Source organism: Pipistrellus hanaki (genome assembly GCF_964339955.1).
Source record: "Pipistrellus hanaki genome assembly, chromosome: 1".
Classification (NCBI taxonomy): domain Eukaryota; kingdom Metazoa; phylum Chordata; class Mammalia; order Chiroptera; family Vespertilionidae; genus Pipistrellus; species Pipistrellus hanaki.
Genome location: NC_140503.1, coordinates 163,440,308 through 163,463,412, shown reverse-complemented (window position 1 = coordinate 163,463,412; position 23,105 = coordinate 163,440,308). Strand labels below are relative to the sequence as shown.

Genomic DNA, 23,105 nt, shown 5'->3' with positions numbered 1-23,105 from the left:
ATATTATAACTAGAGGCCCAGTTCACAAAATTCGTGCGGGGTTGTGGGGGGGAGAGGAAGTGTCCCTCCGCCCAGCCTGTACCCTCTCCAATCTGGGACCCCTTGAGGGTTGTCTGACACTCTGTTTAGGCCTGATCCTATTGGGCAGTTGGACATCCCTCTCACAATCCAGGACTGTTGGCTCCCAACTGCTAGCCTGCCTGCCAGCCTGATCACCCCCTAACTACTCCCCTGCCAGCCTGATTGATGCCTAACTGTTCCCCTGCCAGCCTGTTTGCCCCTAACTGCCCTTTCCTGCTGACCTAGTCATCCCTAACTGCCCTCTCCTACAGGCCTTCCCTCCCCAACTTCCCTCCCCTGCAGGCCTGATTGCCCCCAACTGACCTCCCTTGCAGGCTTGGTCCCTCCCAATTGTCCTCCCTTATTGGCCATTTTGTGGTGGCCATCTGTGTCCACAAGGAGGCAGCCATCTTTGACCACATGGGGGCAGCCATCTTGTGTGTTGTAGTGATGGTCAATTTGCATATTACTCTTTTATTAGATAGTATATTTTTATTTTAACTACAAAAAATTAAAGTATTAACAATGTAAAATATCTTGAAAATCTAAGCATGAACTAATTTTGAGTTGAGAATATCTACCTTCAATCATATTTATTTTACTAAATGCTAAGGAATAAAATATGTTACCTCATTAAAATAAATAAATAATAACACCAAGGACTGAGTAGGTCAACTTAACTGAAAGAATATTTCTGAAGCACTTCACCCACCACCCTATGAGTTGGAAATTTTTTTTGTTATCTGCAAATTCCTAAAGTGTGTTACTTAATGATGTTACTTATGAAAATTAACATTTTCTACTTTTATCTCCCAGAGTCATAAGTCTCGTGATGTAGGCAATTTTATAGCACCTTCTCACCCATCCAGACACCAGTTCATTCTCTTGAATGTTGTGGATATTTAATATGTATTTGGTGAACAAATAAAATAATAAATGGAGATGAACAAATAAAAAATAAATGGATGGATGGATGGATGGATGGATGACAATGGATTATTCAGGAGAATAGTATAAATTAAAAAGAGAAAGAACCATAATTCTATGGTTGATAGATGACTGATTTTTTCATCATGACTAATTAGTTGTCCCAATGGAGTACACTGAAATAAAATATGAATATAATAGTAAGAGGTATTTTGTGCGTAGGAGTAAGAGAAGACAAATTTTTCAGGTTTTTTTTTTTTTAATATAGATTCCCAAGACTATTTTAAAAAGAAAAAGGAGAAAAGAAAAAAACACTTCAAGAATCTTAAGAGATAAATACTTTAATGTTGCAAAATAACCCAAAATAAACTTAAAACTAATTTTTAAATTTTTAAACTTAAAAGATCAAAAGAGGAATCTTAATATATTGCTTTGGGAATTTTAGTTTTTGAACAGAAACAAAGAAAAATACCTTTTTAAATAAAAGTCTTGAAATATTAAACTTAAGTATAATACTTTCAATAAACATGAAGAGCAATTATATTACTGAGGATGATAGATGACAAATGAGAGAACTGAAATTCAAGTTTTCATATTATCTGAAAATCAAGGAATTTACTGGGACCATACACAATATGTATATATACTATATATACCTCATATACTATTAAAACACATGACAAAAATAATTTAAAATTTATTATTTTGTCATGTTGCAGTGTTGTGTTTCAAATACTTTTAATAAATGAGTCATTCATAAGAGCCTCACTCACATTTTAAAAGTTATTGATTATATTTTAATATTGTAATGAAAGTTATTTATCAAACAAATTCTCTCTCTCAAGAAGTTTCCCCAAAACACAAGACAACTTTCAAAATATGATCTTAATCTTTCTCCTTCCTGATTTAGTTATCTCTAATAACATATGCTATCTTTTTTGATACTTGGTTTAAAATCTACCTATTGTGAGCCCATCTCTAACTTCATTACATTCTCTTTCTATGGTACTCCAAACTTATGAATGTTTAGCTTTCACTACAATAAATAACTGTCTCTTAAAAACATTCTACTTTAAAATAATAAAATATTAATTTCACTTAATATTTTCACTTCTCAAGAAGACTGCAAGTTTACAGTGGGCTACCCCCATGTGTGGTATGTATAATGTATCCCCCTACTCTGCACTTACCACTCATTGTAATGTCTTTTACAAAGTAAGTGTCAATAAATTCTTCAACCTACCCTAGGGGGGAAAAAATCATAATTCCACAGATGATGGAGTAAATTACATAATTTATAAACGTGTTTATTCTGAATATTTATGTGTAGTATCTACAGCAACAACTTGAAAGTGATTCTGTCTGAGTCTCACAGATAAAACAAATATTTGATGCTTTCCAGAAATGAGTGGCAGCGTGTCCTTAAGTATTAATGTTTGCTGTCAAAAAGAAAATGAAAAAGACAACTGAAATTCAAGTTTACCCAAACAGATTCTGGTTGGCAAAAATCGTTTTCTCCATTCAGTTCAGATTCAGCTCCCCATCACCCCTGATGACCAGACAACACCAGCAGAAGACTCTAAGCTAACATAAATAAAACTTGCCAAATGTGGACTCAGAGTCTTTGGGGAAGATAGGTCTCTGCTAGCTTATTTCCATGGAAGAGGCAGAACATCTCTCTCTTTTCTACCCACACTCATGCCTGCCACCGGAATAGTCTAGGTGGCACTAAACCCCCATTACTTTTGCAGCTGCCTAGTCATCCGAGGAAAAGCATTCCTTGCCCATAGCCAATTCCATCAACACAGGTGAGTCCTGGTCCCACCACCTTCCAGATAGACAACACAGTCTAGTCTGCCAGCCTCTCCTTCATCAGTAAATGCCACTTTAAGGAAAAAGAAAGCCAACCAAGGCAGGGCAGACCTTAAGCCTTCAAAGAATCCCAAGGAACCAAATGCAGGTGACAAATTTATTGGTAAACAGTTAACTGGGGAAAAGCAAAATTACATAGCGGACTAAAAACAGAACTCATTCATCTATACTTTGACTTAAAGAAATCTCTAGTGAAAAGCAAGGAGGAAATGATAAAGTCAACATAGAAAAAAAATGGATACGTTGTAAAGATCAGCTAAAAATCCAGCATCTCAACCTTAGAAGATCAACCTTACTGAGCTGGGCTTTAACGGTATGTCTTCAACTACAAGGAACAGCAATATTGGAACCACTTGGTATGAAACTGTAGTCAAGGGTGTGGGCTGCTTTCCGACACACAGTGTCACCTCTAAGGTCCCAAAGCGGAAGTTTCTGGTCATCCCTACACACTTCCTCCTTGTTGCTAACTGCATTATGTAAGCGTTCTCCTCTTATTGGGAAGCCCACGTAAATTTCTTACTCATTCACAAATTATGCAAAGCTCCTATGGTTACCATAATGCTGCATCCTCTTTTCCAAGATCTTTACTTTATTTTTATTTTTACGTTTTTGTTATTGCTTTCAAAGGAAGAGAGAGGGAGAGAGGGATAGAAACATCAATGATGAGAGTCATTGATTGGCTGCCTCCTGCACACCCTCCACCAGGGACCTAGCCCCCAACCCAGGCATGTGCCCTTGACCAGAATCAAACCTGGGACCCTTCAGTCCACAGGCAGATGTGCTATCCACTGAGCCAAACAGGTTAGGGCTACTTTTATTTTTACATGTTGTTAATTTTCTGCAATGTTCTGTGCAGCTTCAGATACTTTTTGAAAAGAGGAAAAATTTAAACAAATGGTATATTTAACCAGTGGTTTTTTGGGTTTTGTTGTGTGTGTGTGTGTGTGTGTGTGTGTGTGTTTTATGAGAACTGGAGACCAAACTCAATAATCAACTATAAGGATTGACCCTTTTTTAATCCATAAAATTAGCACATCCATCTCTATTACCTCTCAAATTTCTTTGCTGAGTAAGGAAAGGAAGAGATGAAAAAGGGATGGGGCTGTAGCCAGTTTGACTCACTAGATAGAGCATCGGTCTGCAGACTGAAGGGTCCCAGGTTTGATTACCTGTCAAGGGCATGTACCCAGGTTGTGGCTCAATTCCCTGTAGGGGCTTGCAGGAGACAGCCAATCAATGATTCCCTCTCATCACTGGTATTTTTATTTCTCTCTCCCTCTCCCTTCCTCTCTGAAATCAATAAAAATAACTGGGACCGGTTTGGCTCAGTGGATAGAGCGTCGGTCTGAAATCATTAAAAATATATATATGTAAAACATAAAAAGGGAAGGGGAGAATAAAAAGACAAGAGAAGGAATGGAAGGGAAGGAAACAGCAACAACAGCTGCCATGCACTGTGTCACGTCCAATGGCTTTCCTCCATCCCTATCACACTCTGAACTGTGGAAGGTGTTCATGATGTCATAACTAAAATAAAGATGTATTTTTACAAAGAGTGGCATTAAAAAAAAGGGTTGGCAGAGAGTTCTAGATTTCCCAACTAACAGAATTAAGGCACAATTTTAAGTACCTTCTATTTATGCTGAAGGATATGCATTTACTACTATACAATTTATCTCTATAGTACTTGAACTTTCCAATGCACATTATCTTAATGACCCAGATCTCAAAGCTCTTTCCAGATTTCAATCAACCAACCTACACACATCTGTTGCACACACACCCCACATGAACGCTGTGATTCCTATGGGAGAACAGCTCACACATAGACCATGGCTGTTCCCACATACCTCTCTACAGGTGCAGTGTAGCTCTCCTCCCTGGCTGTGCCCTGTAATCACCGAACAGGCTTTTTAGAATATCTCTCCTGTGCCTTAATTAAAAGATTCTAATGTGCCTAAAGATTTTAATTCTAATTGCTTTGTAATAGGGATGGGGTATTTTTTTTTTTTTGAAATAATAACTAAGAACCTCTAGTCTAATCTCATTTAAAAACTTTTCCATGTTGTTAGAATGCTCGTTCCCTTACCTGTTTTGCCTGTCAGTCCTACTGAAGAAGGGGTTTGGGAGTGACTAGGATGTTCTTTTAAACTGTGAAGTATAGTTTCTGAGATTATGGCATATAGCCACAGAGAAGAGAGATTTATTCTAAGCCCTATCTTGTTTCCTCGTTGATCAATAGGGATGAAAATATCCACCCTGTGGGGGCATTGTGAGGATGTGATGGCACATAATAATAAGTGCAGAGTAAGTTGCAGCTGCTAGTGTTATTTGTCGACATCAGTCACTCCCCTGCTGCTAGGATTTTGTCCACTCCCTTAACATAAAATGGTCATCCCTGTGGCAGCCTCCAATAACCATTTGTCACTGCTCTTCCAGTTTTTACCCTCCGTCTCCTCAAGGTCACTCAGCTTCCCACAATTTCTACTGTGGTTATCTATTGCTGTATAATAAACTACCCAGAAATTGGTGGTATAAACACATTTTATTGTTTCTCATAATACTGTGCATTCAATGGGCAGCTATGCTTCACAGGGAAGCTGGAATGTCTAGGAGAGCAGAAATGATCTCCATCACACGGTTGGCAAGCTGATGCTGGTGCTGATGCTGGCTGTTGCCTTTGAGCCCAGCTAGGACTGCTGACCAGAGTCTGTATTCTTCTACAAGTGACTTGTGCATGTGGCTCAGCGAGGTTTCCTCCTACCATCGTGGTCTCATGGTTCCTTTTCCAAGACCACAAGAAAAGGAAACGCCCAGGCCTTATTAAATCTTAGACCTGAAACCGGCACAGTTTCATTTTCATATGTCTGTCACAATCTTGATTAAAGTAAGCAATAGGGCCAGCCCAGATTTTTTTAAAATTACATAGTTAAATGAATATATGTATTTTATATATCCATGTACTTTATATATTACACATATATATGTATGTTTGTATTCTGTGCTTCATTGGAGGTCACAAAAGAACAATCTACCACAAAAGCTAAAAACTCCAGGCACCTATGCTACCCAAGGCCAATCTGGAAAATGGCATAAGCATAGATGTATAGGTGTTTATATCATAGGTTGATTCTGTGATATATCCTTAAGAAGTTATTAGTCTTTAAAATAAATGGTAACTGCAAACAAAGCATGGCACTACCTGAGAATTTTATCATAATAATCCATGTATATAACATAATAACATTTTTATTTTATAAGTAAACCTTAGTAGATTGAGTAGAATATGAAACAAAGCAATATTCTCAAAATTTTATTTTAGTCTGTATAAAAAATTACTAATGATCCACTTAGCACTGTATTTTACCTGAACTATCTATAATTAAATCATAAAAGGATAATATGCTAATTAGACTGGACATCATTTTGGACATCCTTCCTGACAAAGCTGGGGCCAGAGAGAAGCCAGTCCGAGTCCTGGGTGCTGGAGGGAAGAGGGTGCTGGCAGCCAGGGGAAGGAGGGCCTACCCTTGCATGGATTTTTGTGCACTGGGCTTCTAGTCTATAATAATAAAAGTGTAATATGCTAATTAGACCAGACATGGATGAAGCAGGGGCTGCAAGGGAAGCCCAGGTCCCAGGTGCCAGAGGGAAGCTGGTGACAGCAGCCAGGGGAAGGCCTACTCTTGCACGAATTTTGTGCATCAGGCCTCTAGTTTTGTATAAAGCATTTAACAAAATGTCTGATACATAGTAAGTGCTCAATGAACTTTATCTATTTTTATTGTCTCCTTCCATTAATAAGCCATAATATTCACCAGACTGACAGAAATTTTATATATATATATGGGGAAACCTGTTCATTCATTCACAGATACCTCCTCCAATTATCTACTTAATTGTGTTATTATATTCTGCTATACTACATACTGCCTGAATAATAAATTACAGAAAAGTAATTGTTTTCTTATTTGTTCTTCAACTTAAAAAAAATGTTTTAAGGTTTCCAAACAATGAAAGATTATTTCCTAAACACAAACATTGCTAATATATTCTATTATCTGAGTTTAGCTATCGCTTTATATACAAACATGCTTATTATTTATTTAACGTGTCACTCTAGGCTAACATATGCCCAAGTCCCTGTGCTCCAGTCCAAACCAGTGACCCCAAGGTAGCAGTTTTGACTCAAGCGTCTCTGCTTACAAAATGCTCCACACAATCTGGGTTTTGTGAAAGATTGTTTTCCAGCTTTTTCTACACTAACCAACATGTGACACACAGATCACACCTGAAGTTTATCACTGCATTCTGTATGTTTTTATTCCATTTCCCCAATTGATGCCCTCCGGGCCATGAGAAGCAGACCTCTGCATTCTACCACTTCAAAGGGCCAGGGCTGCCTCACAGGCGTGAGGAACAGTGCATTTGATTTTCTAGAACGCACTCACAAAACAGATGTAGAATTTCACTGACAGTAAATATTAGCATATCCAGGACCAGGAGCTGAGCTGCTCTTATGCCCAGACCCCTCAGGATTAGCACAGTGTGTGTGGCCAAAACTGGCTTTTCTAAACAGGAGTCACTACTTCCCTATTAGAGTTTTTTAAAACCCTAGAGTCACTTCCTCTCTTCAAATCACTGGTTTTCAACATAATAGACTGAATTCAGAGGATGACTATGTCTTTGAATTATGATAAATTCTGACTAATTGTGAAGGGGGAACACAGAGTCTCAGGCAGTGCAGCAGGTAAGGGTTCACGTTTGGGGTTAGACTTGGGAGGGAATTCTGGGTCTAGCTACTCAGCGGTGTCACCCTGAGCAAATCACTGCAGTTATAATCCTGGCACAGCATGCTGAAAATGATAACAGTGGTGTACACTGATAGCCCCAAATCTCATTTCCACATGAGCCTCCTTCCCACCCAGTCATCAAGGAGGCCTTCTCACACATTACAGGTGTTTATTGTCCCAACATCACTCTATGGCAGGGATGCTGAGCTCCTTTTAACGGGCAAGGGGCTTGGACAACAAGAGGCGGAGTAACTTGTCCAAGGTCACACAGCTCGTGGATAGCTCCTGTGTCTGCTTACCCAAAGTGTAGTCCCGGTGCTGTCATCTTAACAAGAAGCCTTTAGGACCCTCCAATATAAGAGCTGGATATGCTCTATTCCTAGTGCTTACTCTTTCAAACCCTGGGTTCATTCTGATTTCAAGATAGCTATCTCTAGCTACGGGAAATGTCAGTAACAATTCTTTTTTAATTTAAGCATTTGCTTAATTTTTACATGACAGGTTATTATCAAAATAAAGTTGAATAGTCTACATGCGTTGAAATTAAAACACAAAGACTTTCCCCGCTTGAATCTCACAGTAACATTGTTAACAGTTTGTTGCATATCTTCCAGCCTTTTTTCTCTAATCACACACACACACACACACACACACACACACACAGACCAAAACCTAGAAAAACACATTTAAAGATTTTGTTCTTGTTTTAAAAAATAAAATCAGCTGAAGCCGGTTTGGCTCAGTGGTAGAGTGTCGGTCTGCGGACTAAAAGGTCCCAGGTTCGATTCTGGTCAAGGGCATGTACATTGGTTGCGGGCACATCCCCGGTGGGGGGTGTGCAGAAGGCAGCTGGTCGATGTTTCTCTCTCATCGACGTTTCTGGCTCTCTATCTCTCTCCCTTCCTCTCTGTAAAAATCAATACAATATATTAAAAATAAATAAATAAATAAATAAATAAATAAATAAATAAAATCATACTTAACAGAGTGTTTGGCAACTTTCCTTTCTCAATTAATCTATCTTAAGATATATTTTCATGTCAATTTATATGAATTTTTCAATTCTTTTAATGGCTATATAGTATCTGTTCTATGTATATACTCCAAGTACAGTATCAATTTAGAAGCATTTAATTGAATACAGTTTTTCACTCTTATGGACAAAGCTGCAATGTCTAATCTTGCACATGCCTATCGCTGCTCTCTGGTGCTAGTATTTTAGCGAGACACAATCCCTAAAAAGGAGAACTCTAATAGGAACCTTCTAAACATTTACAGAGACTGTCATATGTCCCTACAAGATGAATGAGTCAACTGTAAGTGAACAACTCTTAAAAGGACTATCTTGTCACAAGTACATTTTAAATCCAGATTATAAGGAATTAGAATAAATTCTCTCAAATAATAGAAATGCATATATTATCTACACTTAATGACTTCTCTTTAATTTCCAACAAGTCAGGCCAAGGAATATTTTTTTCCCTAAGTAATGGGTAATTGTGTTCAGAACAAATAAATACAACTTTTTAAATCTTGGGACAAGTATATAGAAAACAGAATTGAAAATATGTATAACTGATCTATAAGAATAGGAATGAGAAAACTGGCAAATATGTCATCATTTATCATTTTTAAAAGAGAGAGAAAACATTAGGACAATTAATAACTAAGGCTCTGGAGTCAGGCAAACAGCCATTCACTCAACAAATATTGATTGAGCATCCGCTGGGTGCCATGCTGTCCTAGGTGTTGGATATATGTGTGAACAAGATAAAAAAGACCCCTCTACTCTCATGTACTTTATGTTAGAGTCATGGAGATAAAAATAAATTGATTAGTTAATAGAATAATTTCAAAGAGTGGTAACCAAATAGAGAAATTTCTGAGGAGGCAGGTCAGGGTTCCCTCAGATTTGATGGCCAAGCCAGGCCTCTCAGAGGAAGTGACACAGGGGATAAAATGATCAGAATGACCTGTCCTGGACAAAATCTGGGGCAGAGAAAGAGCAAACTTCCTAATGTGGAAACAAGCTTGGCCTTTTTAGGGAATGGAAAAGTGGCCAGTGGGCTAGCCTATGGCATCCAATGCTGTCACAGAGGACTGGGTGAGGCAACCAGGTCGGAGTTCTAGGCCACTGGGAGGTGTGTTCTTCTATTCGCAGCCATTAGACTGTATTCGGCATGAGAGTGGCACGATCTACCTTATACATTAAGATACCATTCTGGCTGATATACTGATCACCACTTATTAACTAAGTATCCTTGGACAAGCTTCATTACTTTTCTCAGCTTCAGTTTCCTCATTTGCAAAGATGAGATACTAATAGTATGTATCACATGAAGTTGATATGAGGATTAAGTGAGGTAATGAATGGAAAGCATTTTGCCCACTGCCTATCACCTAGTAATTGTTCACTAAATGATTTCAACTAAATCACTTTTATATTATTAAGACCATACTAAACACAACTGAGCATAAGTCACTATTCCCAATTATATACCACAAAAACTAAAAATATCCTTTAAAATTAGTCCTATTTTAAATTCTCTAATATTGCCAAAACCAGTTTGGCTCAGTAAATAGAACGTCAGCCTGCAGACTGAAAGGTCATGGGTTCAATTCCCGTCAAAAGCATGTACCTTGGTTGTGGGCACATCCCCAGTAGGGAGCTGATCAGTGATTCTCTCTCATTGATGTTTCTAACTCTCTATCCCTCTCTCTTCCTCTCTGTAAAAAATCAATAAAATATATATTTTAAAAATTCTCTAATATTAAACGGCTGGATATTTCCATATTGAAAAACCCTCAGCACTTTCTTCTTACCTGATGCTGTGATACAGCCCTGAACTATTCATGTGTATGTGCAAGCCCTTTATTTTCACACACACTAGATTCTACATCTTTGTGTTACTCCCAGAGCCCACCATGCTCAATAAATCTTATAAGGAAGGCATGCAGGTAGATGGGGAAAAAATGGACTAACAGATATATGGAGGATAAAAATCATGAAGACAAGAGAATAGAAGGAAGTGTTTTGAACTGAAATGTTTAAAAGAATAAAGTTTCTAAGTGATGAGTTTATGAAATGTATAACTGGTCATTTCTTGCCATGCATATGATTCTATTCGAGCATTTACAAAGCACTAGATGTTATGCTGAAACACTAACAGAAGACGCTGCCCTACCGTAAGGACATACTGCCTTCCAATCTTGCTCCATCTCTACTGAAAATATTTAGCAACACTCTGAGAAACATGAAAGAGGTACTTCTCATATTCACCACAGTCTGAAGAATTATAAGTGATAGAACCAAAATTGTGAAACCTGCTGTACTGAACTTTTGTGTTGCTCATGCATGCAGATCTGTTTGTCAGTCTGATATACGCCATCAAGAAAGCTGATACATGGAATACCCATTTCTGGGCTTTGACACAAAGATCTACAATAGTTGTGGAAATATTTGTTCAGTGATCTTGCACCTAAATATGTAAATTGTTCCTACACACTTGAAAGTATGTAATGGATGAAAAATGATCTTATTATATACAAATGTAGAGGACCATAGAAATTTAAAAAGTTACTGACTTAATTAAATAAAATTAGTATAAGAATAACTAGAAGCAGAAAACAATATCCTTTACTGGAGACTATTCTGTGATATGCAAGTACTTTTCTATGCACTGTCTTATTTTGATCTTCATAACATCTCTCTTAAGAAAACTTATAGTTTATTTCTGTAATTTATACATATAAAAAGTAATACACTAAGTATATACTTGGTCCAAGTCTCAAAGTCAGGAAGTAGCAAAACCAGAACTCTAACCCAGACCTTCTTAGTGTTCTTTCTGTCATCTCAAACTAATTCAACATGCCACAAATAGTTAAATTCAATAAAAATAAATGTATATTTATTCCCAAGAGATAGGCAAGCAAAATAAGTTTCAAGTAGCATTATTAAAATTCTGCCTGGAGTATTATAAATCCTTTTGAACATGACAATAATCTCTTTATATAATACAATTCTTCTCTGATCATTAAATATTCCATATTTCCTAGCTCCAGGCAACAACAAAACTTTCACCTCTTAAATGCATATGTGCCAGATTCTGTCATATATTCTCTTCACTCACTGACTTCAATTCTTACAACAATCTTATAAGGTAGTTATTGTTATCATCATCATCATTGTTGTCAGTATATAGGTGGGGGAAAAAGGAGGCATAAAGAGGTTAAGTGTCCTGGCCAATGCGGCTCAGTTGGTTGGGCGTCATCCCTTGCACTGAACGTTTGCAGTTTTGATTCCTGGCCAGGGCACATGCCCGGCTGCAGGCTTGACTCCCAGGCAGGAGGCAGCCTGTCTATGTTTGGCTCTCACATCAATGATTCTGTCTCTCTCCCTCTCCCTTCCTCTTTCTCTAGAAATGAACTTTTAAAAAATATATTTAATAAAAGAGGTTAAGTAGCTTGTCCATGGCCATTTAGCTAAATACCACCGGTTCAGTGGCTCTTAACAACAACGTTATGCTGTCTCTTCAAATAGAAGCCTCTTTATGCCATTCCAATCTCTCCCCTATTAGATCCAACCAAGAGAAGGGAAGAACCTCTAATTTACATTAATGACTTAAGCTCTTCATGCGCATGTCTAAGCAATATCAACTTGGAGACCACTGATTACACTTCATCTACAAAGCGCTGGAGGACACATATGTAAAGTGTCTGACAGAGCACCTGGCACAGCATACACAGGTGACAATTACTGAGAGTCTACAATATGTCTGTCATTATGCTTAGTGCTTTTCTCTACACATGCATTCCATAAATGTTACCATTATTCTTTTATTTTCTCCTAGAGGATAGGCTAGATCCAAATCTGTTTCTTTGGAAATTAAGTTGGTCAGTGAAGAAAATTTATTCCCATAGAGTCAAGGACTGTCACATCACTGAGTGTACAAAGATGTTGCTTACGGGTTATAAGGGACTGCTACTGCTCTGGCCTTGAAGAAACCCAGGTGCAAATGAAACCCCCGCCCCCCCTCCACAGTCTTCCTCTCCAGGAAAAGTAATACTTAAAGCACAAATAAATTTTAAGTTTATATAAGCTCTCTCCCTGAATCCTTTCAAATATTCTGCTTTTTTGACATTTTTTAAGGAAAAATAATTGATAAAAGAAACCTGTTTTCACACATAACTCCTGAGAAATCCACATATGCAAAACACACTCCATCAGTCTCCCCTGCTAAAACTACAGTTTGGAGAAATTTGATTTAAAAATAATACTAACTCATTAATTAGTCCAACAAGAACTGAGCAAGAAGGGTTTAAAAGGTAATTGGGGGGGGGGGGGTGAGGACAAATATATAATACCTTAATCAATAAAGAAATAAAAATGTAAAAAAAGAAAAGAAAAAAGATCTGAGAAAGAGTATCTTGCATACCTTGTATTAAATGAAGTAGATACAAAAACAAAGAACTCAGAGTAGTAAACAAAACTGATTCCATGGAAGCTAGTCATTCTTTAAAATATGGCAATGACTATTTCCAACTTGCCACAGTGTGTTCAAATCACATAGAAATGGTCATATGAAATACTGTGACAATTGCTTAGAAAAAGCCATACCTTTTACAAAAGATTTGTATATTTGTGTGTGTGTCTGTGTATGTGTATGTGTCTGTGTGTAGAGACACATACATATATATTGCATATGTCTTATAAAAATGTGAGCCATAAAGATGTATTTTATATGTACATCTATATATACTAATCTATACATATGAAAGCCTAAGTGACCATCGTAACTGAACAGAAGATCAAACAGGCTGTGTGGGGTGACCAGGCTGTCAGGGGGGTTAGTGAGGGGTGACCAAGTGACTGAGCAGTGGGCTGCGTGGGACGACCAGGCCTGCAAGAGGGGCAGTTAGGTGTGACCAGGTAGACAGGAGGGGCAGAGAGGGGTGACAAGGTCAGCAGAGGGGGGCAGTGAAAGGTGACCAGGCCAGCAGGGGGGGAGCAGTTGGAGGCAACCAGGCTGGCGGGGGGGTTCAGTTGGGGGCAACTAGGCCAGCAGATGGGGCAGTTAGAGGCGATCAGGAAGGCAGGCAGGTGAGCAGTTAGAAGCCAATGGTCCCAGATTGTGAGAGGGATGTCTGACTGCCGATCCTAGAGATTGGGCCTACACCAGCAGTTGGTCATCACCTGAGGAGCAGTCTGGGCTAAGGGACCCCCCACCCCCATGGACAAATTTTGTGCACTGGGCCTTCAGTACAATATAAAGCAAGTTTCTTTATTAAAGTAAACATATTCAGCACCAGTGTACCTTAGAGTAAGACCAGAGACCCAGGTTGTCTGCTGAATCTAGTGAATTATCCAAATAGATCCATAGCTTTTCCTCCCTAATGTTCTTCAAACTCCTACTTGATTAATGTATTACATCTAAACAAGAAAGATGTAGAACTACTTACAGTAACTGAGAAGGGAAAAGGTGGGAGGTAGTGAATATACAAGTAGACAAAGTCCTGGGTTTCATTGTACATTCCACAGCCAATATGAATGATACTGATTTTCAGATTATCTGCTCTTTTATATTAATCGTACCTCCTCTCCCCTCTATTAGTGAAGAGAACACATTGTCTGTGCATTTGCTTGATTTCACAGAGAGGCCTGAATCACCACTTGGAATATCAATCATTCGTTTAAGATTAGTAGTCTCTGCTAAAAGCCTGCAGTGACATGATAATGCACTAACCTGTCTCCAGTTAATGGCAAAACAATGGTTGCTTGAGAAGAAAACACAATGAAAGATACTCTCATCTGAGGGCTGCAAAATAAGAAGAGAGGCAGTTAAAACATGTTTCAGAGAAATATTGACACAATACAGATATAGAGCCAGGCTTGAAATCAGTCTCACTGACTAGTCCATGCTTCTTTTAAATGGAACCCCCTAAGTAGATACACTAACGCTGCTTCACATTAACTGCATAAGTCATTTTGGATTCAGGCAGTGCTTCTCAGCTCTCAAACACTCCTCCATGCCCTTTGGGGCTGTTTAGGAAGAGACATACTAGAAAGATAAAATTCTAGGTCCATAAAAAATTCTTTTGAGAAACTGCTTGATGTTCTACCCCATCTCCTTAAAGGAGACCAAACCCTGCAGAGAGACTATGGCTAGCAATCGAAGGCTGGAGAGCAGCCAGTTTGACTTAATTGCAATTGTATTATGAACTTCATAAAAAGTTATCCTGAAGTAAGAATACTTAAAGAGTAATTTAATTGCCATGGACAATGTAAAAGAGACCAACAAATCCCATTTTGATCAGGCATCTTCAATTTCCTAAGTCTCAAAGGTCCTATTTCCAACTGTCAACAACTGCCCCAGTGAGCTGCATCTTTTAAGCTTTAGGCATTTACACCACAGAATGGTTCGTTTCCAAGACACACTTTGCAACAATTACTCAGATTGCAAACTGAAGATATGAATCTAAAACCCACAGACCGAAGAGCAGAATGATGTCCGCTGCATGTTTTGAAAATCATTCACTTCAGTAGTCACCCTTTATTCACTTCCTACACTGTATCTTAGTAACGGAGAAACCAAACTTGAGCCAGAAACTGTATTACAGAAGTCCATCTTGCAAAGCAGACCGAATGAATAAGAACCTCACTTCCTGAAAATGTTGTACGGAAATGATCCACTGCTCTCCATCAAAACCTGTGTGGCACTCTCTGCACACTCTTGGATTAAATCAGAAAATGTACAAACAACTTTCTTCTGCCTTTGACATTTCAGGACATAGGGCCCTGTTTATTTTTCTCTCTTAGACGGTTTTATCTCTGACATTGTCCAGAAATGAGTGTTATACTTGGTTTCTGGTACAGGAGACGGATGATGGAACATGGACAAGCATACATTTTTATAGGGATAACTTTATGACTGCCAATAACTGAAAGCAAGGATTGCCTAGGCCTCTACAGATTGTTGAAGTTACTTGCAACATGACTTTCAAAATGTTTTGATCATCCAAGCCTGTTTTGCAGACAACATTTGGGCTAACGAGACTGAAAGAAGCAATATTTAATGATACAGCTCCTTTTTGTGTCCTTCCCATTATCTTGATAAACTTGCATTTGCTCATTGCATATTTTTTCCTTAAAAAAGAAAAATGAAAGAGGGGGAAAAAGCCTCAAAGGCCTGGTGTCTGGGGGCCATTTTCAAGTAGGGATGCCACTAATTCCTAGTTACCTCTAAATAAGAGAGTGAGCTGGATTACATAGTAGTTCTGCTTTTTATAGGAGTCTTTCCTAGTAAGCCTTATTGCATATACAGAACAGTTAAATTTTAAACGCACCATACACCCCACCCACACATTTTGTAAACACAAGTCATTTCTTTAAACATCCACACAGGTGCCTTTTCTGGTAGTAGGTTATTAACACATGTTCATTTGAAGTTTACCAACACTTTTTTTTTTTTTAATGAGGACCTTTACAATGCTAAGAATCGTGTGGAAAGGAAAATATATTATGAAGACTATTCGCATAAAAAAAATCAATGTGAAAAATTATGAGAAAGCATAACTGAAATTCATAACAGATGAAGATTCAAAAAGGAAGAGACATGTGGAATAGCATTTGAAGATGCTTCCCCGGAGCCTGAGCCAAGTTTCTGGGCTCCAGATGACATAAGCCCTCCACCAGTGAAGGTCTGTCCTCATAAGAGCCTGTGGGCAATAATGAACTTGGGGAGGCTCTTTAACATCCACATTTCACTGACGGCTTTTCCTGCAAAAGGTTTCAAAAAAAAAGGGGGGGGGGGGTTGGGGAAGGACACCCTACATGTTGGTCTACTTCCCTCAATGTCACACTCCAGTCTCTAGGAAAGTAAAGCGGGGGAAATACCTCACAAATCGTTCTGTCAGTTGCTTGACAAAATCGTAAATTTCAAGCCAGTTATTGGCCACACTCCAAGACCTGGAAAAGAAACAGAAAAGAAAGAAATAGAGCGAATCAGAGAAAAACAAACACGCACATGGGGCCGCTTCTAGAATCAAAGTCACAGTACCGGTAAGGAAACAGGCGCTACAGGAACTGAGAAAGTCAACCCATCTTTGGGGACCACCTGCCTGCTCATAGTTTGGAGCAGGACCCAGGCTCTTTAAAATAGACGCAGCCCAGCCGAAACTGGTTTGGCTCCGTGGATAGAGCGAAGGCCTGCGGACTGAAAGGTCCCGGGTTCGATTCCGGACAAGGGCATGTACCTTGGTTGTAGGCACATCCCCAGTAGGGGGTAGGGAGGGAGTGCAAGAGGCAGCTGATAGAAGATTCTCTCTCATCGATGTTTCTAACTCTCTATCCCTCTCTCATCCTCTCTGTAAAAAATCAATAAAATATATTTTTAAAATAATAATAAAACAGACACAGCCCACTTCCCAGGAAATGCTAACCACACTGGGTGGGGGGTGGGTTAACCCTAGGCATTTCCTAGGATAAAACCAAGCACACTTTAGCCAGAGGGACTGGGTGAGGACTGGGAGGCTGACCAACAGCCTGGTCTGGGTTCCAGGGGCACAGAAGGCTACCCCCGGGGGCCGCATTTCCATTTCCCAGGAGGCCCTTGTTGGACTGGCAAGCGGGGACTCTCCCACTTTCCCCGAGGCCAGCACCTCTGGATGGCTCCTATCACCACCCCCAGCCAGCAAAGACCCCCAAAGCGCTGGCCCTCGGCCCGGAAACAGCAACAAGGTAGTCCCATCCCCGGGTGTCTCCTCCCTCTCCCTGGGCGTACGCACACCTCTAGGCTTCCCAGCCACAACTCACCCCCTACGGCCACCCGCACCCCAAGACACTGCACCCCCTCAGACACTCACTTGTCCAGGACAAAGTAGAGATCAAAGGCGCCTCTGCAGCTGGGCTGCTCCTGGGCGCTGATCAGCCCCCCGGGACCGCCGAGCGCCAGCAGCCACAGCCCCGGGACCAGCCAGCTCCCGGGACTGCGCGCCAGGGACCGCCGCGCCGCCACCATCGTGCGGCCGGCGGGGGCCTGGGCTCCGGCAGCTCCCGGCCCCTTGGCGGGGCCCCCCGGGACGCGGCGGCCGATAGGAGTCACCCAGGACCCCGGGGCAGGAGGACGAGGAGCTGCGAGGGCGCCTGGAGCAGCGGAACCCACTCCCGGGAAGAGGGAGGGCGCAGGGGAGGGAGGGAGGTCCGCAGAGGACAAAGGGAGGCTCTGCAGCCGCAGCCCCAGCTGCTGCCGGAATCCAGACGAGTCCCAGCGGAGAGCACTCAGTCCTTTCCCAGCGGATCCGGAGAGTTTCTGCAGACGATCAGGGCCCAGGCGACAGCGCGCGGAAGAAGTTCCTCCCCGGCCTCCACACCGGCCTCCAGACCCGCCTCCAGCTCCCTCCTAGGACCGGACCCCGAGTCCCATTCCTCGGGGTGGCCTGGAGCCCCGCGGCTGCCGTGCGCGGCGGGCAGGCGCCCCCCAGGACGGCTGCACAAACTCAGAGCGGAGGTCCGGGTCCTCTGGTTCCTTCCCCTCCTCCGGCGGCCCCGGCTCCCCCGCGCTCCGCAAACTTTCTTCCCTGAGCTCGGCCCGGACGGCCGGACGGTCCCCTTTAGGGGAGGAGGCTGAGCTGCCCAGGGCGAGCGGCTTGGAGTGGCCACTCCGACCGAAGCCAAGAGCTCCGCGCGGCCAAGTCCCGGCTCCGGGTGGGCGGGGCCTGATCTGGAGCCCCAGCCACACAGGCACACTTGTGCGCTCTTGCCTCGTTGAAAATGACTAATGCTTGCCAAACTGTGGGAAGAGGAGGAGTTTAGAAAAAACAAATGTCCTGCGGACGCTGAGCATACCCATAGATCCTGCAGGCCTGGTCTGTTTCAGCAGCTTGGCTCTCTGAGATTGAAAACCAAAGACTAACAGTTGCAAGCGGGGGGGGGGGGGGGGGGGGGGGGGGGGGGGGGGGGGCCGCCCCGCGAAGGATGATAGACTATTCCGCCCCACCTCCTCGCTACCACAAGCACACACACTCTTTTTACTTCCCCAACTCTCCACCTAGGAGGGCAACTTCTTCTTTTTTTCTATTATAAACCTACTTTGTAGTTTCATCTCGCCAAGGAAGGGTGTGTGTTGCGGGGGGGGGGGGGGGGGGGGCGGACAAGGGGGAGAAACTTCTAGGAGTGGAAAATGGAATTTCAAAATATTTTTTCTACTGTCATCTACCCCAATCTCCACATATTAAGAATGTCATCTTGGGGCAAGCCAGGCTGCCTTACCAAACTAGTGCAGGAGCTGAAGTTTGCTACATTCAAATTCTCTGTATAGTCTATCTACACTCTCCCCCCTCACCCGCCTGCCTTCTCCTTTCTCCTTTCCACCACTTCAACCTAAGTCTTCTGCCTTCTCCAGGTTGAAACGAGTTTTTAGAAAGTTATAATGATTGACAGTAATGTGACTTGTCACCTCCTCCTTTGTGTTTTAACTAAAGCAATGCTTTGTGATAAAAAGTTCACATAGCACTTAATTGCATATTGCCTTTTACTAATCTCTTATGTTTGTTTTCATGTGTACACAACTTTTCATTTAAGTTATTTTTTATATACAACCAGATTTGTTTATAAGCATTTTGAGAATAGAAACCAGTCACTTTAACAAAGATTTACTATCAATTATCTATTAGTACTTACAGTTAAAGCACAGAACAAAGTGACAAGCACCTGCCTTCACCAAGCTTAAGGTTTGGTCAAGAAAGAAAGACAGACAAAAATAAATAAATACATGTCCATATTAAAAGGTGGTTTGCAGAGATTTAAAATGTTCTATCTAATAAAAGAGTAATATGCAAATTAACCATCACTCCGCTACACCCACCAGCCATGCCCATCAGCCTATCAGAGCGAGTATGCAAATTAACCCAACCAAGATGGTTATTGCCACAGAGAGCAGAAGGGAGGCTTGGGTTTCTCCAGCAATAGAGGAAGCCAAGCTCAAGGCTACAAAGTTTCAATGATAGAAGATACATAAATCCAAACCGAAATGGCAGCCATGGAGCTGGAAAGAGCAGGAGGCTAGGGTTGCCCCCAGCAATGGGAGAACCCAAGCTTTCCACACACCCTGGACGGCTTAGGCCTCTGCTTAAGGCTCAATTATAGAAGGTACATAAGTCCCAACAAAATGGCTGCTGCCATGGAGCAAGCAGAAGGTTTGGCTCTGCTCCAGGCTACAAAGTTTCAATTGTAGAAGATAAATAAACCCCAGATACCAGGGCCTCCGCTTGGGTTGCCGGAGGGTGTGGATGGCCTGCAAACCACCACAGGCCCCTCACCCAGGGAAACTCGAATATCCCAAGGAAGCCCACACCCTGATCTGGAACATCCTTTAGGGCAAACCAGCAGGCCCCCACCCATACACCAGGCCTCTATCCTATCTAATAAAAGAGTAATATGCAGATTGACCATCACTACAACACAAAAGATGGCTGCCCCCATGTGTTCAAAAATGGCTGCCCCAATGTGGACACAAGATAGTTAGCAGGGGAAGGAAGTTGGGAGGGACTAGGCCTGCAAGGGAGGGCAGTTGTGGGCAATCAAGTCTGGGGGGAGGGCAGGTGGTGGTGACCAAGCAGGCAGGGGAGGGGAGTTGGGGATGACCAGACCTGCAGGGAAGGGCAATTGCAGGGGACCAGGCCTGAAAGGGAGGGCATTTGGGAGGGAGGGCAGGCCTGTAGGAAAGGGCAGTTAGGAGTGACCAAGCCTGCAGTGGAGGGCAGTTAGGGGTTACCAGGCCAGCAGAAGAGGGAAGTTAGGGAGGACCCAGGCCTGCAGTGGAGAGCAGTTAGGGGTGACCAGGCCTGCAGGGGACAGCAGTTGGGGGCAAACTGGCTGGTAGGGGAACAGTTAGGCATCAATCAGGCTGGCAGGGGAGTGGTTAGGGGCAATCAGGAAGGCAGGCAGATGAGCAGTTGGGATCCAACAGTCCTGGATTGTGAGATCCCATTTAACCCCATGGGATCAGGCCTAAACAGGCAGTTGGACATCCCTCGAGGGGGTCCCAGATTGGAGAGAGTGCAGGGTGGGCTGAGGGACACACACCCCTCAAATTTCATGCACTGGGCCTCTAGTTTAATATAATAGAGAATAATTGACTAGATGATGAACCAAAAGAAGGCAGTTATTCCAGAAGCTGAAAGAGAACACATTCCCAGCTCCTGCAACTCTCCATAGGCATTACCTTAGCACATTCAAGAAGCAGAAAGATGATCATGTGGCTGGATCTGCATGGGTAAGGTGAAGTAAGAGAGGTAGGCAGAGGCCACATTTTACAAAACTGTGATAAAGATTTCCAATATTTTATATTAGGTGTGATGAGAACCCAGTAGATAATTTCAACCCAGAAGGTGGGATAGGGGGTAAAGTAATAAAATCTATGCTTTTCAAAGATTATTCACGTTGATAGGATACAATGGACTTGTAGGAACAAGAATGAAAGGAGGGAGACCAGTTAGGAGATTATATCATCCTACAGCAGCTAAACCGAGAAAAATGAATGGATAAGAGCTTCAGTAAATACAGATTGACCCTCAGTTTCAAAATATCTGCCACTTGGAGATGGAAATTCTAGTACCATTCACTAGACTCACCACTTCTTCTTTTTTTTTTTTTTTAATATATATTTTATTGATCTTTTACAGAGAGGAAGAGAGAGGGATAGAGAGTTAGAAACATTGATGAGAGAGAAACATTGATCAGCTGCCTCCTGCATACCTCCTACTGGGAATGTACCCGCAACCAAGGTACATGCCCTTGACCTGAATCAAACCTGGGACCCTTCAGTCCACAGGCCGACGCTCTATCCACTGAGCCAAACCGGTTTTGGTGACCCACCACTTCTTAATTGATGGGTCAGGGAAGGTATTGATGGGGCTATGGTAATCAAGTAGGCAGATATGAGCAGAGCAAGGACAATGGGCCAAGTACAAAAGGTCACTAAGATGGGATCTCATCTGCAGTGTGACCTTTCTTCCCTAGCAACTAGGCCTCAGTTGTATTTCAGCTCTAGGCCCAGAAAAGCAGCAAAACCAGATAAACATGAGACTCCAGGGCTGACCTCAGGACCAGCTGCATTGAATAATGACTATCTGCCAGCAACATATCCTCATGATGAAGAATTGTAAACCACATTTATTGGCTTTCTTTTCCCCTAGCTTCTAGACTCTTTGCTCATCTTCTGGGACTCCACAAACTGATCTCAGAAACTATCTTCTTTTAGTCCCAAAATAAAACAGAATACCTTAAAATTTGTCCTTTCTCCAATTCCCCAGCCCTAGTCAAGTCCTCCCAACTCAGTTCCTCTTTCCTGAGGACAAAGCCAGTAGAGGTGATGGATATACTGAAGTTTGTCACCATTCTTTTGTTTGTTTGGGTAATTAGTTCAGCCGAGTTCTGAAACTCTTTTCATGTTATTCATTGGTGGGAGTGACCAAGCAGGGACGTGGCCTCTCCTGGCACAGACCAATAATTAATCAATAATTATATAATTATCAGAATCACTTTCACCTAATAAAAATCAATGGGAAATGCATTAGTTACTGTCCTGATCTGTTCCAGGTGAGGGGTGTCTAGGGACAGGGGACTCTCAGGGCTAAAACTGGGGCAGTCTTGAAATAGTCCTTGGTGAAAGAGGCTGTTGAGCCTCCAAATTCCCAAACAATAATGAGGGCAGACTTGGGATCTCACCAAACCACAAGGAAGGAGCAGTAACAATAGCAACACCCTCTCATCTCCTCTACCAGGTGTGAAGACTGGGGCATTGCAACAGCTAGCCACTAGCCAGGTTAAGGTTCCAAAGTTACATTTGCACCATAGCAGACATTCTGGAACTGAGTTTAACTTTCAGTTTTAAATCAAGAATGGGATGGGGAATGCAGGTTTTTAAGCAGAGAGAGAGAAAAAACAAAAGGGGATAGAGAGGGAAAGCAGAGAGGAAGAGAGCGATGCGGCTAGACTGAATTATTTAGATAAATAAATCTAAAATATTTTTTATCAAATTATCTAGATTTCTGCTAAAGTATTTTGCTTCACAATCCATACAAGGCCCTACTCTGAAAATTATTCTTATTAAACCAAACTTCAAATTCAATGTGTGAACGAAAAGAGCCACATGCTAACCTGACAAAGCTCAGGGGAGGCCTGTGTGGCAGTCTTGCAAACTCAGAGACCTAAAGTAACCACAAAAGATGGTGTTAACGGGGGTGGGGGGGTGGGGGAATTGAAACCTGTAAAGAATTGTGAGTTTATATGAGCCAAACTGTTGACATATGCCTGGAAGCAGAACCTCAACGGATTGAGATAATGCCCCAGAGAATGCAGGGTTACATTTCTATATTTATACATTGCATTCAAAGGAAAGGGAGGTAGGTGAGTTGCATGAAATTCATTGGTGATAGATTAGGGAGGTGGGACAG

General features: G+C 41.7%; 1 protein-coding gene across 2 annotated transcripts in view; it reads right to left on the bottom strand.

Annotated features, from left to right (window-relative positions):
• Positions 1-18,396, bottom strand: part of ANTXR2 (ANTXR cell adhesion molecule 2) — a 127,267-nt gene extending 108,871 nt beyond the window's left edge. Inside the window, exons 1-3 of one of the 2 annotated variants that reach the window (XM_084882814.1) lie at positions 17,514-18,396; positions 16,546-16,617; positions 14,396-14,467 (exon numbers count right to left, since the gene is read on the bottom strand). In XM_084882814.1, coding sequence (XP_084738940.1) covers positions 14,396-14,467; positions 16,546-16,617; positions 17,514-17,668 — 299 coding nt within the window. In that variant the 5' untranslated portion in view covers positions 17,669-18,396. The remainder of the gene's footprint in view (positions 1-14,395; positions 14,468-16,545; positions 16,618-17,513) is intronic. The other variant, XM_084882813.1, reaches the window with a different exon arrangement.
• Positions 18,397-23,105: the final 4,709 nt, after the last annotated feature.